The 16,401-nt window shown below is 37.4% G+C and overlaps 1 protein-coding gene across 6 annotated transcripts in view; it reads right to left on the bottom strand.

The window, feature by feature from the left end:
• Window positions 1-562: 562 nt before the first annotated feature.
• NIN (ninein) overlaps window positions 563-16,401 on the bottom strand; it is a 56,466-nt gene continuing 40,627 nt past the window's right edge. For 2 of the 6 annotated variants that reach the window (XM_088166425.1, XM_088166429.1), the window contains 7 exons: window positions 15,766-15,912; window positions 14,820-14,999; window positions 14,121-14,270; window positions 13,721-13,819; window positions 10,905-11,078; window positions 4,901-5,014; window positions 563-4,218 (listed from right to left, as the gene is read on the bottom strand). In XM_088166425.1, coding sequence (XP_088022551.1) covers window positions 4,009-4,218; window positions 4,901-5,014; window positions 10,905-11,078; window positions 13,721-13,819; window positions 14,121-14,270; window positions 14,820-14,999; window positions 15,766-15,912 — 1,074 coding nt within the window. In that variant the 3' untranslated portion in view covers window positions 563-4,008. Of the gene's footprint in view, window positions 4,266-4,900; window positions 5,015-6,666; window positions 7,193-10,904; window positions 11,079-12,701; window positions 12,763-13,720; window positions 13,820-14,120; window positions 14,271-14,819; window positions 15,030-15,765; window positions 15,913-16,401 lie in introns of those variants that run through there. The other 4 variants (XM_088166426.1, XM_014885899.2, XM_088166427.1 and 1 more) reach the window with 4 other exon arrangements.

Genomic DNA, 16,401 nt, shown 5'->3' with positions numbered 1-16,401 from the left:
CCCTTCCCCAGCTCCATTCCCTTCCCTGGACGCTCTCCAGCCCCTCAGTGTCTTGTGAGGGGCCCAGGACTGGACACAGCAGTGCTTGACCAGGAGGATGGAGCAGGGACTCACTGTGGATTCCTCCAGCCTTTCCCATTCCATGACTCTGTGAAAGGCTTGCAACAAGCATTCAATGCTCCCACATAAAGGTAAGGAGTAGGGATGCAATTTCAGCTGAAAATAAGCCAAGGTGCATTCACTACCCGTCAGGTTTTTACATTTCAATTTCAAACTTTTATAATGGAAGAAACGACTTTTTCAGAGCTGTCAAACCATCCTTTTTGTTACTGTGCATGCCTTTGATACATTTTCAGATACTACTTGAAGTATTCACAGCATCCATGGGAAGAGAGGTGGCAGCTGCCCCTGGATCCCTGGAAGTGTCCAAAGCCAGGTTGGACATTGGGGCTTGGAACAACCTGGGAGAGTGGAAGGTGTGGGACTGGAAGGGATTTAGGTCCCTCCCAACCCAAATTATTCCATGATTTTCATGCTGGATAAAAAACAAAAGACACAAATATGCATCATACATTAATGTATTTTTTATGCTCATTATAAATAGTGTGTCAGTTGCTTCATCTTTCAGTTTTACATGATGTTCTAAGGACAATATATTACACCAGAACAAAACAAACTCCATAGAAAAAAAAAATATACATTTGTTTTCCTTTATACAGAAGTTGTTTGCCATGAAATGACACTGAACAGGGAAATGATGGAAAACCTGAGTGACAGGGATGGCATTTGCTGGAAGTAAACAAAAGGATTTTACCCTTGATCAATCCAGACTGTTGCCCCCTGCTGTACCTAACACCTAACTTGGCTAAAATCAAGTATGTTACAATCCTTTTTCTTTCCCCAGTCAGAATTCAAACAACTCAATTTTCCTTGTATTTAAATTGTGCCACAATGTTGATTTTTAAATCGCTCTAAATTGACAAGCAGCACTTCAACTGCCTGAATTTTGTACACCTCTGTTTAACTTGTCCCCTTCCAAAACCCCCAACCTGAAATGTCTATGTGCCTTTATTTTCACAGTGATTCAGAAAAGTAAGAGTTGAAAACATTTAAAACACCTTCTGGTAATGAAGTGGTTCATATCTGACGTGGCAGGACCTGTTGTAAGAACAAGGCCTAGAATTTCAGTGATTTTTGACTGCAACAATAACATTAAATACTTTGGTTTTTTTTTGCCTATTCTGCATAGGAGACACATTCATGCACAAAACATCCCTAATGCTTAATAAATTATGTGTTTCTATGCTTATTTTCAGTAGCCTGGACTTTGTAAAACAGCTGCTTCTCTTCTGAGCTGACACAATGAATTAAGGAGCAACGTGACACCCGTCTGGAAGCAGCTCTGCCTTTCTCTGGGATCCCTCCCTTTGGGAAGGGATTGTCCTGAATTTTCCTGTGGCAACCCAGCCAGTACAGTACAGGAAGGCAAAAGGCACTTCTGAGAATGAATTCACACAAAATCTTCCAGTGAAATTGGAGTTTTGCCTCAAAAGTGTTTACCAACAAGATTTTTTTTTTTTTTTGAAGTTTAATGAAAGAGAAGTAGAGCAAGGTAAGAAAGGGGAGAAAGGGAAAAGCCAAAAGTCCCTTTTCCCTATTTCTGCTTCTCCCTTTTTGGTGCTGTGCTCTAGCAATGTCTATGTTTGGTTTATTAAAGCCTGGTAACTACCAGGAGATTAAAAGAATTAAGTTAAGTAGTCCAGCCTTTAAATTGAGCAACAAGAAAGTAATTGCACAATAATTTAAGTGAAATATTCCTTCCTTCCTTTTAGATTTTGGTCACAGATACAAGTAAATCAAGGTCAAGGTATGAAGTAGTCTTAAAATGCACTAGATAGTATTTTTTTCCAAATACAGTGCTGAACCTTATTTCTTTTGTTTCCTGGAATTATTTTGGAACTTTGCTAATTTCCACAGCATGGGTTTAGGGTGTGCTCAGTTCCCACTTGGCCAACACACAGCCCTGGTACCCACACAGAGATTTATTATAATATAATTCAGACCACTTGGTGATGAATAGTAAAAGTAACAAGAAATTACTGCTTCAGGTTTTTAAACCCTCAAGTTTCTATCAATTTAAGACATTTCCATTTTGTGAAAGTATTTTTTGCAGCCTCTGAAAAATCTGAAAATCCTTGAATTTGGGATGACTTGGAGAAATCTCCACTACATGCATTTAAAAGAGCACAGCAGTGAAATAATTTAGGAGGACTCCAACACGATGATCTTCCATGATCCTATTTCCATTTCCACTTTGCTGCCTGCACAAAGCAATGGAGGAGGAAAAGGAGGAAAAGGTCATTTCCTGGGTCTAGTTCAGACCACAAACCCTCCAAAATTGGTAAGTAACCTCAGAGACACAGGGAACATCCTCTCAGCCACATCAGTACACAGTAAAAGTCACTTTGCAGAGGCTGCTCCACAGCTTGCAGGCACTGTTACCCCAGTTTCTGGAGGACTTTTGGCTCCTGACAGAATTATCAGCTTGCCAGTGGTCTGAGATAAAACAGCTCTTCCCTCCCCCTCCTCAATCACATTTATTTAAAGAGCTGCAGTTTCAAGTATTCCAGTATGGCCCCTGTCCCCAGTTTGACTTATTTGTGTCTTACTGGTCTGAGGGAGGCAGGGCACACAAACCCTTGAGCAGGTTTATCTTATCCAGCTGCTCCTCTGTCAAACCCCTCTGTCTTGAAGCTGTTCCCAAAAAAAATTGCATTTCTGCACTGATCCAAGGGGAGATTCCAGCTCTCATCCCAAACCTTGATGCTCCTCTGCATGTTGGGTAACACCCAAATCCAATTTGGCTTATCCTGCTTTCCCTAAGGTGTGTTTATCTCCTTCTGCTGACATTAATACCCACATGTATAGCTGAAGGAAGCTGATTTAGGCTGCTATTCCCTGAGTTCTTCATAATGACACTGAATGTGTTTCTTCACAACTAATGACAGACTTAGATTCTGTACTAGGATTAACTACAAAAGACAAGATTTTTCCAAATGATTCCTCAGGTCAGAACAAATGCTGCATTCCTGGCAAAGCTCCATGTTCATGTGGGTTCCAGCAACAGGATCCCACTGACAAAATCATCCAAGTGCCCCTCTTCATTCCTCTGCCTGCTGTTTAATAAATACACTGCACTGCTTTACTGAATTTACAAACCACATAAACAAAACATCTTGGCTTCTGCTGAGTGGCTTGGTTTAACTTATTTCCATATACAAAAACAGTAAGGCCTCTACAATTCAGAGTTGTCTGGCAGCACGGCTTAAAAAAATAAAGAAATAATAGTCTTTTTTTAATAGTTGGGAAATTTCTTCAGATAAAATACTGTCACACTTAGTAGGAGGCAGTAGTCTAGTTCAGTATTTTAAATAAATCTCTTTTTTTTTTTTTTCTGAGCTTTGAAGAGACACAGCCATGAGGAACAACCCAGAATAATGAATAATTGCTTTAGAGAAACCAGAATCAGTTTACAGGACACAGTCCATACCAGCAAAGTCCTGCCTTCAATAACATTTCTGCTGACAGGGTTGAAGAATGACCCATCAGCATTTCTAAGTTTGGAGCATGAAGTATTTTAGAAAGCTGAAAATATTAAGTTTTCAATTCAACAATCTGATTTTGCTTTAGGCCTTTGCTTCAATCTAGATGATCCAGTAGAGGAAATTCAGAATTTGGATTTTAAATGAAAGCCAAGGCATCAAAATAAGTTAGCTTAGAAAAACATAAGTTTGGGATTTTTTTACGTAGTGATGATTACTTTTAGGCAAAACTTAGCAGAAAACCAGTTTGGGAACCAACAAAATTCTCCTTTGGCAGTGTCCAGTTTGGGCATCAGCTCTGCATTTGTAACTAAAACTCACTCAGTAAAAAAAAGGCAACGCAGTGAGAAGCTGAAATATTCCCATTTCAGTAAAGTGCACGGGGCTGTGACACTCAACAGCTTTGCTATGACCTGATCTCTGCTGCTGGGCTGAAGGAGGGGGAGGCCAAGTTCTTCACTATCCTGTTGAGGTTGGCAATTTTCTCTTCCAGCAAATAATTCTTCCTCTCTGCAGTTTTCTGCCTCTGCTCTGTCACCTCCAGGGCCTTGAGCAGCTGGGCATTCTCCACGTAGAGATCCTTGACCATCACATCTGCCTTGGTGTTCTTGGACAGCTGGGTTGGCAATGGGACACAGGCACTCAGCAAATGACAACCAAAAACTCCACAGGAGGGTGGGGAAGTAGGGAAAAGTATTAATTAAAACTCGAATATCAAAGGAAAACCCCATTTGTATCATTAAATATTCAGGGTCTTTAGAGATGCTGTGAGTATTTTGAGACTGGAAAGGTTTTTTTTTTAAGGAGATGGAGTAGATAATAGAAGGTTTCAAATTAAACTTGTCAGGTGAGTTTTTGCTTTACAGCATTTATCCTCTAAGGATAAATTTAGTGCACAAGAGAATCCACAAGCCCAGTGATTCCACAGAGATAATTCCAAAAACCCCAAAACCACATCAAACAAAGGATGAATTCGGGGCAGGAGGCCTCAAAGAAATCAATACTTGATTTTCTCCTCAAGAAATTATTTTTTCCATCTTTTCTAAGCAACTTTTCCAGTTAGCATCCTCAGCTGAAATTTGATTTTTGTATCTTGATTTAAGAAATTAATGAGTAGCAAACTCAGTTCCCAATTTGGAATTTTATGGAATTTTGGGCAAATATGCTACACTTGAGCTCTAAAGCATTCAAAAAAACCAATTTTAACTTTATTCTGAACAACAACCTTGCAGCTTTTGCTCACTTAGGGGTTTTACAGAAGGAATAGGGAAGGTTTGAGGAAATCCAAGAACACTTACTTGTTCTTTCAGCTGATTTACTTTATCCTGGAGAAGCCTCTTCACAAGCCTTAATTTCTGCTCCACATCCATCATTCGTTCTTCCATCGTTTTTAGAAGTTGCTCATGACCCTCCTAAAAAGCAACATTTATGTGAAAAAAAAAATCAGTTAAAAATCAGTTCCCATTCACCAGGTCTGTTTTGTTTTTCCAGTTTCTGCTCAAGAAAATAGCTCCACATTTCAGTTTGATTTAGAGGCAACTAAATTAATAAACACTGAATTGAAGCAAAATATTATGGCAACACTTCAAGGATGCTCTCAGCATTGCTCTGGTTTTCCAGGTTTAAGTTACACTTGAAATTATCAAATCAAGGAAAAATTATATCAAATTCTGAGTTCTGTATTGTCTGTAACAGAGCTGGGTAATTTCCTTTTCTTGTTCTTTGGTGCTGCCAAATTTCTGATGAATGTGGGGAAACAAAATGCCAATTGAATGGTTTTAGAATAAAAAAATAAGGTGAAGTCATAAGGTCATGTTTGACAAGGTAATTTTCCCATGTCAGAGAGAAATTGAGCAATATCCAAAAGAAGTAGGATTTCAAACTTCATTTTTACATCTTTTTAGATGAGTTTTCCTAACCCTAAACTGGATTTCTTCTTTTTTTTCAGCCAGGTGACCACTAAAAGCATCATAATTCTGTGTCATTGCACTGTTACACCAACACCTGAGGGAAATTTTCCCAAATAAATAAGAAACATCAAGAATTACAAAAGCACTTGTTTGGATTTCCTGACTGCAGGAAAATTGAGTTTCTTTTAATGCTACTCAAATTCTAGGCAGTTATTTGAGGATATTCACTTGGAGAAAGCACCAACTCAAAATAAAACACTTTCAAACCCAAACCCATCCCACTTGTGGAGGAGGATAAATGAAAATCTGCTTCAGGTAGGGAATTCCTCATTTAAAACCCTACAAAATTATCCCATTAGGGGGGAAGGGATGATTTAAGCTCACTCAACATTTTATTTGCTGTAGCATCAGAAACTCAAATCTGTCTATGAGGTTTTGTGATAATTCAATTTTTATGAAAAAGCTTTCATTGGAGTCACATAAAAAAACAGTTTTACAGTGTGGGTGGAGTGGATATTTTTCTGAATTAATGGAATTTGATTGGAATTCAGAACCCTGGGACTCACTATTCCACTTCCCATTGGTTGCAGAAGCCTTGAGTGAGTAATTATGAGAAAAAGAAGAATTAGAGAGGTCTCAATACCAGTGATCCCTGTTTTTTTTTTTTTACCTTAAATGATCTCATTTCACATTATTTCATGTTAAATGAGAGAAGTCAGCTCAGGCAGCAGCTTTAAGGTCATTAAAAATAAGAGAAAAAAAGATTTTTACAAGCAAAACAGCTGAAATGGTTCATGGCACCAACTAGAAAAATCACAGGCCTTAAAGAGGAGTTTTGCTGAACCATTAAAGTATTAAAATCCTAATTTAATCAAGTAGTTTGAGACAAAATAAATAGATTTTTTTAAAATCCAATAAACAATAATGTTCTCTTTTTACTTTATGGCCACAGCAGTACGAGATCCCACATTTTCTTAAATTTTCAGGTACATCTGCTAAAGAAAAGCTGAGTTTCTGTATTTTAGTACATCCCCACCACAAATCTTTCCCAGAAGTCCTGATATAACAATATTCATTATAAAAGATAAATATTTTATCTAAAACCTGTTCATTCTTGAAGTGGAAATTACTGATTTCTATGAAGACAAGAGACATTATGCTTAAAAAAAAGGATTTTATTTTTCATTTACATCCAAAAAAAAAAGTCATCTTTCCCTGTTAAAAAGTTTATACATCTTATACAAAAATGCAGTATAAATACCCCAGATTTTCTTCAAATCTCATATAAAATTAGTACCATTTGAGAAAAAAATAGGCTCTTTCCCATACTGAACAACTGCACATTTTAAATAACATAAATAAAACCCATTTGTAACAAATTTTTAAAAAGCTTCTGGAAGCTTCTGGAGCTTTCACAAAATAGCTTCTAGACAAATAAATAAGAAAAATAACACTGCAGAGACTTTTTTTTTTTTTTGCCGATTTTTTTTGGGGGGATAAGAAAAGGGGGAGAAAATTTAAAAAAAAGTGATCCTCAAAATTTCTCAGCTTATGCCAGTTCTGTGTTTTTGTTTGTTTATGATGGAAAAGGAATGGGATCAAAAGGAGCCAGAGGTGTCAGAGGTGCCCGATCCTCCTGTAGGAATCTGCATGCACTGCTCGCTGCTCCGGTAGCAAGGCCTAGAGAAAGAAGGCAAGTGGGAATACTTCACCCTGGTATCCAGGTTTGGCTTCAAAACATGTATAATTCAAGTTTAAAAAATTAAAAAAAAATTAATTAATTAAAAAAAAAAAATCAGCAATGTAAGCGAAGCAAGGAACGCAGGATAAAAAATTAAAACGACAGGAAAAACGAAGAGGAAAAAAATCAGTGATGTAAGGAAAGCAAGCAACACAGGACAAAAAACAAAACATCAAAAATAACAAGCAAAACAAACAAAGAAAAAAATCACCAATACAAGCAGAGCAAGTAACACAGGACAAAAAACAAAAACAGAAAATCAAAAACAACAATAAAAAACCCCAAACAAACAAACAAAAAAATGAGCAATAGAAGCAAGGCAAGCAACACATGACAAAAAACAAAAAGCAAAAACAACAGCAAAATCAAACAAATAGAAAAAATCACCAATACAAGCAAAGCGAGCAACACAGGATAAAAACAAACAAAAAAAATCAAAACCAACAAAAACAACAACAAAAAATCACCTATACAAGCAAAGCAAGCAACACAGGACAAAAAAATAAAAAAATAAAAATCAACAAAAACGAACAAAAAAATCACCTATACAAGCAAAGCAAGTAACACAGGACAAAAACCAAAAACAACAAGAAAAACAAAGAAAAAAATCACCAATACAAGCAAAGCAAGGAAAACAGGACAAAAACAAAACAAAAAAACCCCCCAAATCAACAAAAACAAACAAACAAAAATCACCAATACAAGCAAAGCAAGCAACACAGGACAAAACAAAAAAAAAAAAATCAAAAACAACAAGAAAAACAAACAAAAATATGACCAATATAAGGAAAGCAAGCAACACAGTACAAAAAACAACAAAAAAAATCAAAAATAACAAGAAAAACAAAAAAAATCAAAAATAAGAAGAAAAATAAAAAAATCACCAATACAAGCAAAGCAATCAACACAGGACAAAAACAAAAAAAAAAAAATCAAAAACAACAAGAAAAGCCATCAAAAAATACACACACACACAAAGAAAAAAACCATGCAGAGCATCTTATATTTTATATCCATAAATAGGAGTATTAGCACTACACAGCTGGGAGATTGAGGGGGCATTTTCTACATCTAAGGATTCTCATCTGTGCTTTTTAAAAGATCAGTGGTAATAATTAAGTTAGCAAAGATTTTTAGAGGAAATTCTCCTCTCTCACTTTCTCAAAATCTCATTTATAACATTACAAACTCATGTAATATATATATAAAACCCCACAGATTGCCAAGCATGTAGGAAAAATGTAGCCAAACTGGCCCTCCTTTAAAAATTTTGCATTTTTATCTCAAATCTCGTTATTTTTCCCCTCAGAGTGAACAAGCAGCTGGTCAGAGGTGACATGAAATTTGAAATAATGAGCTGCACAAAGGGGGAATTGAGCAACTGAAATATTAATCGGTGCTAGGCAAACTTTGGGAAATATTGGGTAATGAAAAGGCTCCCAAAATTTCTTTCTTGAGAAAGGGATATGAGGTAATCACAGCACTGGACACAGCAGAAACAACCACTGGGAATTTAGAAGAGTCCAGACAGGTTCACACTCATAGAAAAAGCCCAGGAGTTATCATTTAATTTATTGAAATTTAAACGTGTAACAGCAGCCTTTGGATGAAAATAATTCAGGACTGACTGTAAAATGAATGAAAAACTACAGATAACCAGGATCAAAAAAGCAATGAAAAACTGCAAAGGAGGGTAAATACAAAATAATTCCATTAAAAAAAAAAAAATAAAAGGGATAACTTTGGATACCTCATTCCACAGGAGCTAAGAAAGCTGCAAAATGCAAAGCAGCAGCAGAATGAAATAATTCAATTTACACAGAAAGCATGGAGAGAACCTGACCTTGTGCTCACTGGTGAAAGGATGATGGACAGGGATTAGGATGGAAGTTTTCAGGGTGCTAAAGGGGACATTAAAAGGGACATGAGCTCAACTAAATGTTCAACCCTAAAAATCAGGATGGCAAAGAAAAAAAAAAAATAAATCAACAGAGATTCAAGCAGGAGGTGCTTACAAGAAGCAGCAAAGTGGAGACAAACAAACAAATTTGGTTTTGTTTATAACTGCAGGTTTTAAAAAATGATTTAGAAAGTCATGTAATTAAAAAAGGGGTGTTATAAACAAGAATATCCACTCATTTTAAGGAAAAAAAAAAATTAAAGGGATGAAGTACATTACTGCTTTGACAGCAAATATTTGCAAAACCTCTCTAAATATTTTTAAATTCTCAAAGCTTTTCCAGGAAATGTAGGAGCAATTCATCTCAAGAATTGCAAGTTCCAGGATGTGACTCGTCTGCAGATTGTTCCAAAATCTGAATTACAAACTCATCCCTCCTAATGCAATCCCAGCACATTCACTTGCAGCTGCCACTGCTCCAATATGGCTTGAATTGATTTTTAAATTAAACTGCACATTTTGATGCACCTCTTAAAAAGAAACCTTGCAATCAATTTCTTTCTACTTAACCTGAAATTATTTGATTTTTACATTTTTTTTAAAGAAACATTTTGATTTTATGCCTTTCTTTAAAAAGAATAATTTTACTCCAAGTTTTGGATACTTTGAAAAACTAGTTACTGCCTATACTCTGTCCATAATACCTTTTTTTCTGGAATACCTATTACCACATTCAGAGATTTTTGAGCTTCAAAGTCTCAGTATAATTATTTTAAGGTATTATTTTAAAGTATGACTGCAATCTAAATTTAAAATATAAGAGGGGTGTTTTTTTCCTGCTACCAGATGAATAAATAGCTAATAGCATTTTATCTAATTCATCTAATCTAAGTATAAATCTAAATAAATATCTAATCTAAAATAGATAAAATACTAAATATACATTTAGGTTATATAGAGCTTTAGCTTTTCTCATAAAATAGAGTTGTAATATTATTTTAAGACTTTATTTGACCTGAGCCAAAGCTTTAGAGATTTACAGATCCAATTACTTTTTGAAGAAAAGGATCATTTGGGCAATTTTTATGTGGCAGATGCAAACCTTTCTATTACCTATAATTCAATTTTACAAGGTATAAAAAAAAAATTAACACTAAAAGTGATTGTGCCCAAGGTGGACAGTGGATGAATTCATTTTCCTTGGAATTGGTTTTCCCTTGGAAATGCCAAAGTTGAAATTTCTGTACAGCAGTAACAGTGCCTTGTCTCATGGCCAAATTAGGAAAATTAACCTTAGAAAAAGGATTAATTTGGGTTCTGCTACAACTGACACAACTCCACGTGACAGCAACAGCCCAAATTAGGATTTGATGTGATGGATATCTCTGTATTTTAAAAATAATAGTTCCAGGTACAGGCGTGAGGGAAAGAGACAAAAAAAAAAAGCCCCTATAAACACTTAGTGCACATGGAGCAGAGGGAGAAAAGCCAGTTAAATGGGGATGGGAGTGGTTTTAATCCCAAAAAAATTAAGAGAACTTCAGAATGAAGCTGTGGCTCAGGCTAAAACCATGCTAAAACAGCTTTTTTTTTTTTAACACATATCCTTACCGGCACAAAATTTAATTTTTGAACTGGCATAAACAGAGAACGGATCTCACCAGAATCATCAAAAGAAACCGAGACAAAGAAACCAAATAATAATAATAAAATTAATTTTTTTAAGGTGTGTGGGGAGGGGGATCCCTTACCTGCTGCATGTTTGTCGCCGAGGGTCTGCTCTGGAGCTCTTCCTGGAGGTGCTGACTCCTCCTCTCTGCCTGGAGCAGCTGCTGCTGGAGCTGCAGGAATTGTTCCCTGGGCACCGTGGCACAGCCTTGCTGCTGCTGGGAGCTCTGGTTATGCATCCCCCCGGACTGGAGCATCTGTGCAAAGGAAAAAAAAAAAAAAAAAAAAAAAAAAATCCCCCAAAAAATTTCAGCACCTGCTCCCTCTGCCAGGTGTGCTACAGAGACAGCAGCTTGCTCACAGGTTTCTGGTGTGCAACAGAAACGAGGCTGGAGTCTGTGACAAAAGGTGAACAGGCAAAATTTTTTTTTCCCAATGGAACAAAAAAAAAAAAAAAAAGATGGAATTTCACACAAAGGAAGATGGGCTTTGATTCACCGTTTCAAGCCTGAATTATAAAAGTCACTGAATTTTTGATGAATTCCTATCAAAGTTTAGCTGTTGAGATTTAATTTCCCATGATTTTCCATTTCAAGGGGGAAGGCTGAAGTTGTGCTGATTATTAGTTGTGCTGATTATTAGTTGTGCTGATTATTTCTAATCTTTAGGGAACGTTTATCTCTGCTATTACATTCAGAATTCAGTATTTAATACCCTATAGATATTTCCTAATGTTCACTCCTAACTGTGGAGATATTAAGAGCTAAGATAGTCATGTGAAATAATTTAGAATTTTTCCAGACTAAAGCAAAACCCAGGTAAGTAACTCACGGTTGGAAAAGTTAATTATATTAAAAAGAACCTGAACTGAACAGTAAAAATCCCTGATGGTTCAGACAAATTCATTTGCAGATTAAATTTGTGTAGCATTAATAATTTCTTCCCATAAAGATCCTGTTGCCTTAAAACCATTACTCTGCTCCCTTAGGAAAGGTGTGTAAGATTATCTTGGTGATTTTCATTTTCCTTTCACAACTGGCAAAATTATCAATTTAGATAATATTTCAGTTATTGACTTCACCTCTAACTAAATATTTTTCACAATGGTGCAGCTCTTCTGGCCCTGTTACCATCCCTATCTCTGCTGGTACAGGTAAACAGAAAATAGGTTTATAAATATTTTAAAATAAAACTATTTTTACTTTTTAAAGCTATTTAGGAGTTCTCTTTATAAAGGAGCTGTTCTTTTCCTGACAATATAACCAGTGAAAACAATGAGCTTTTGGTGGAATTTCTTTCAGGGCTCCTGTCATGTTGAATGAAGAAACAGTCAATTAATGTTAACAGCATCTTAAAAATAAAAAGTAAAAACAATATAGCCCTGCTGAATTCATCTGTGGAAGAAAATGGAACAATCATGAGCTTGCTAAACTACCAGGATGATGCCAAGTGGGATCAGAAATTAATTAATTTAAGGAAACATTGGACAGTCTTGGTGGAAAAGCATGCAGGCACCAGAGGTAAATATGCAAACACCTTCAAGCCTCACAGTCAATGGGGGAGCAGGAAGCCACTTTTCATTCTCTCACTTCTAATTTTAATTCTTTTGGAAGCAATAGGGTGATTGATCTCCATTTTCATGGCAAGCCCTTAGGAACACACAGCTCCTTGGGATACAGAACCACACTGCACAACACATTAACCACAAAAAACCAAAACTGGTGCAGCTATTGTCCAAAATTGACTTTGAAATGAAGAGTGGCTTCTTTACTTCAGATATGTATGGAATAAAAAGAAAAGAAATGCATTAAAAAAAAAAAAAAAAAAAAAAGGAATGTTTTCTCCATGCTATGGGGGTACATTAAAAATTATTGCTCTACCTTCACACACTATTTCAGAGAGAGAACTGCCCCCTTCTCTGCTAGTTCCAACCACTGACTTCTAGCCAGGTTAGCCATGGACAAAAGGAGAACAGGCACAAAAGAGAGAGTTAGAAATCACAAATCACTGAGTGAATGTTGCACACACCTGCTGGGAAAGGGTTACCAGGAGGAACAAAATCCTGCTTGTTTGAAATACACATTTCAGCAGAAAATGCAATCCCAGGCTCAGTGTTTATGGGTTTAAGTGTTTGGCATTTTCCCAAAGCTTAATTAAGACTATATAAATAAATTCACAGGGAATAGAAACAGTCTTTTCATTAACTTGTCAAAATCTCCTATTTCCTAATTAGGTTTTTACAGTTTTATTACTAATTACATAGGATTTTCAGCCTAATGGCTCCCATTGGATGAAAAACATGAAGCCATTTCTAAAATGTTATAGAAGCCTCATCTAGAAGATGCTTTGACTTATGGAACAAGTCAAAATTGCAGTTTTTTGATTTTTTTTTTATATTATGTTTTAATGTTTAAATCCAGGATTTAGGCAAGACTGCTGAGAGAGAACTTGGAGGTCTGGGCTGACCTTATGGGACCACAATAAACACAATTAAGTTGCCCATTCCTATAAGCAAGGACTCCTAAATTTTGAAATCCAGCATGATCCATCTCCAGCAGAACTTTTGGAACAATCTCCAGTGAAGTTTTCACTCGTGCCTTTAAATTAACAGTAAGCTGTGTAAATTGATATTTTTATCATGATTTAGATAATATTAAGCTTAAATTCAGCAAATTATTCCCAGAGGAAATAAGAACAGGTTTCTACATTAAGAGCAGCATCACACAAATATCAGATAGGAAATTTGAGGTGACATGTTTTAGGAAGGAAGAGGGAAGTATCAGCCTTGCCTCAAATACAGAAACAAATTTCAATTTCAACATCCATAAGGTGTTTTAAAATAAAATAAATTCAGTAAAAGAGTGCTAAAGGCCCACAGTCAACACAGATTGAAAAGTACCTCCATTAACTGATCATCCAGCTTGACTTGCTTTTTCCTCAGCCCTTCGTTTTCTGAGCTGGTTTCCAGTTCACGTTCAAGAGAATTCATCTGACTGATCTATCAGGGACAAGAAGTTCCCTTAGAAAAGCAGCCATTTGTAATTTTATTTGGTTTTTTTTCCCCCCCTCATGAACCATTGAATACCAAGACAACTCAAGTCTAAAAACCAGGAATGTTTAGATAAGTGCTTTGCTACAAGATCTGTCTCACAGCAGATGCACTGTGAGCTCCTTCAGACACAGATTTATGAGAGGCAAAGGGCACAAAACTCAGAAGAACAAAGTTCCAGCTTATCCTCTGAGCTTCTGAGACATGGAAACCACTGCACTGATCTGTGTGGTCACCACCCAAAACTCACCTTCCTGTTTGCAGATGACAACTCCTTCTGAAGCTGTTCACACTCTCTCTTCAAGCTCAGCTTCTCCTGCTCTATGGCTTTGACAATCCCTGACTGGCTTTGATGCTTTTGGTGCTTTAGGGAAAGGATTGTGGATTCCAGCTGTCGGATCTGAGGAGATCAGACATGAACAAATGTGAAAAGATGGTCCAGATAATTCCACTTCACCTAAAATACCAGTTGGTTTTGGACTCAACAGAATCCCAGGATGGTTTAGGTTGGAAAAGACCTTAAATCCCATCTCATTTCACCCCTTGCTATGGGCAGGGACAATTTCCACTATCCCAGGCTGCTCCAAGTCCTTGGCCTTGGACATTTCCAGAGATCAAGGGGCAACCACAGCTTCTCTGGGCAACTTTGGGGTATTTTTGACATATTTGCTTTCTTTCCCTTCATCTTCCCCATAATCCACTTAATACTGTGAGCCAAAATACTGCACAGGAAAAACATTAAGAATCTTTTTGTTAACTTGAAGCTGGACTGAAATCTTGGACAAGAATTACCAGGATTGTCTTTTAAAGAAGAGAAATATCCTGAGAGTGTTGTGGAGTCTCATTCTCTGGAGATATTCCAAACCTGCCTGCATTGTGATCTATCCAAAGTGACCTCCAAGAGCTCCCAAGCCAGCCCTCCTGTGATGTGCCAGCTTGGCCAGGTTACCTTTTCCCTGGAGTGAGCCAGGTCTGTTTTAGTGCTCTGCACTTCCCTCTGCAGCCTCTCGTTCTCCTGCCTGAGCAGCCTCTGCTCCTGCTCTGCTGCCTTCTCCAGCTCATCCCAGTGGATCAGTCCCTGCTGCTCCTGCAGCCCTGAGGGAGGCACAGCCACTTCCAGAACCCGGTTCTTAAGACAGACAGAATTGCAGGGTTAGGCCTTCAACAAAGAAGCAGACATTTGCTCTATTCAGGTGGGGTTTAGGTGGATTTTCAGTAAGTGCAGGCTCCAAAGTTGCAATATTCCCATCTCCCTCCCAGCCCCACTCGCTGTTTTTCCCTTAAAAAAATCCAATGTGCAAATCCCAAATGCTTCCCTCTGCTAAAACCATGGATAATAGCTGCGTGCACAAGGAGTGCACAGAGTTCAGCAAGACAAAAAAAGCAATTTATGCTCTCTTTAGAGGCAAGTAGAACTCAGCATTATATATTATGCACTAATAGCTGTAATTTAGCTCCTGTTGTACAATTCTGAAGCAGCCTCTTTTCCACGTGGACATTAAATATTCCTTAATTACATGGCAAACAAGCCAAATTAGTAACTGAATTCATAATAGCAATCCCAAGACTGCTGTCTACAACCTCCTTCAGTTACAAATCCTCATTATTGGTATAATCCTGTACCTTTCAAACCCAAGTTGCACTGAAAATCAGATCCTCTGTCAATGACTGGTTTAATTTTTATAGTTGTAGATAGGTGTAAATTAATACATTGTCCACAGATTTGGGGGTTTTATTGGCACAAGGTTTCTTTTAGGGAATAATGGAAACTCAGGAGTGGGACTGTCCACGTTCAACATTTAAAACACAGTTTTCAAAAATCAGCTTTAAACCTGCACATTCTATCCAATAAACAATAATTACAGCTAATTACTGAGATCCCTGAAGCCCTTTACCTTTTCACTGCTGTTCTGCAGCTGTTTGTGCAATGCCATCACTTCTTGTTTCAGAGTTTCCTTCTCCTGCTGTGTCCCCTGCAGGTCGGATTTCAGCAGGGCCATTTGGAGGTTGGTGCTCTGCAAAGTTTCATTGAGGCTCTGAACCTGTAAAGAGCAAGAGCACAGCTTGGTTTTTTTTTCTAGACCGAAATTCCCTGTGTGCATCAGGTAACCCAGGTATTTAGGATCTCTGATGGAAGGAGTGAAGATAAAAACGCTGATTTCCTCCTTTGAAAAATGTTAAATTGATTTCATTGCTCTCTACAACTCCCTGACAAGAAGGTGGAGCTGAAGGGGGTCAGGCTCTGCTCCCAGGGAACAAAGCACAGGATGAGGAAACAGCCTCAAGGTGTGTGAGAGGAGGTTTAGATTGGATATTAGGGAACATTTCCTCATGGAAAGGGTTTTTGAGCATTGGCACAGCTGCTCAGGGCAGTGCTGCAGTTCCCATCCCTGGAGGGATTTAAAAGCTGTGTGAATGTGGCACTTGGGGACATGGGGCAGTGCTGGGAGAATGACTGGACTCGATCTCAGAGGGATTTTCTGTCTTTAAAACTCTACAATTCCAAATGATTTCTGTTCCAAGCTCGCAGC

This window comes from Sturnus vulgaris, chromosome 6 (assembly GCF_052056855.1).
Source record: "Sturnus vulgaris isolate bStuVul1 chromosome 6, bStuVul1.hap1, whole genome shotgun sequence".
Classification (NCBI taxonomy): domain Eukaryota; kingdom Metazoa; phylum Chordata; class Aves; order Passeriformes; family Sturnidae; genus Sturnus; species Sturnus vulgaris.
Note: the sequence above shows the minus strand (reverse complement) of the source record. Positions and strands in the feature narration are given on the sequence as shown.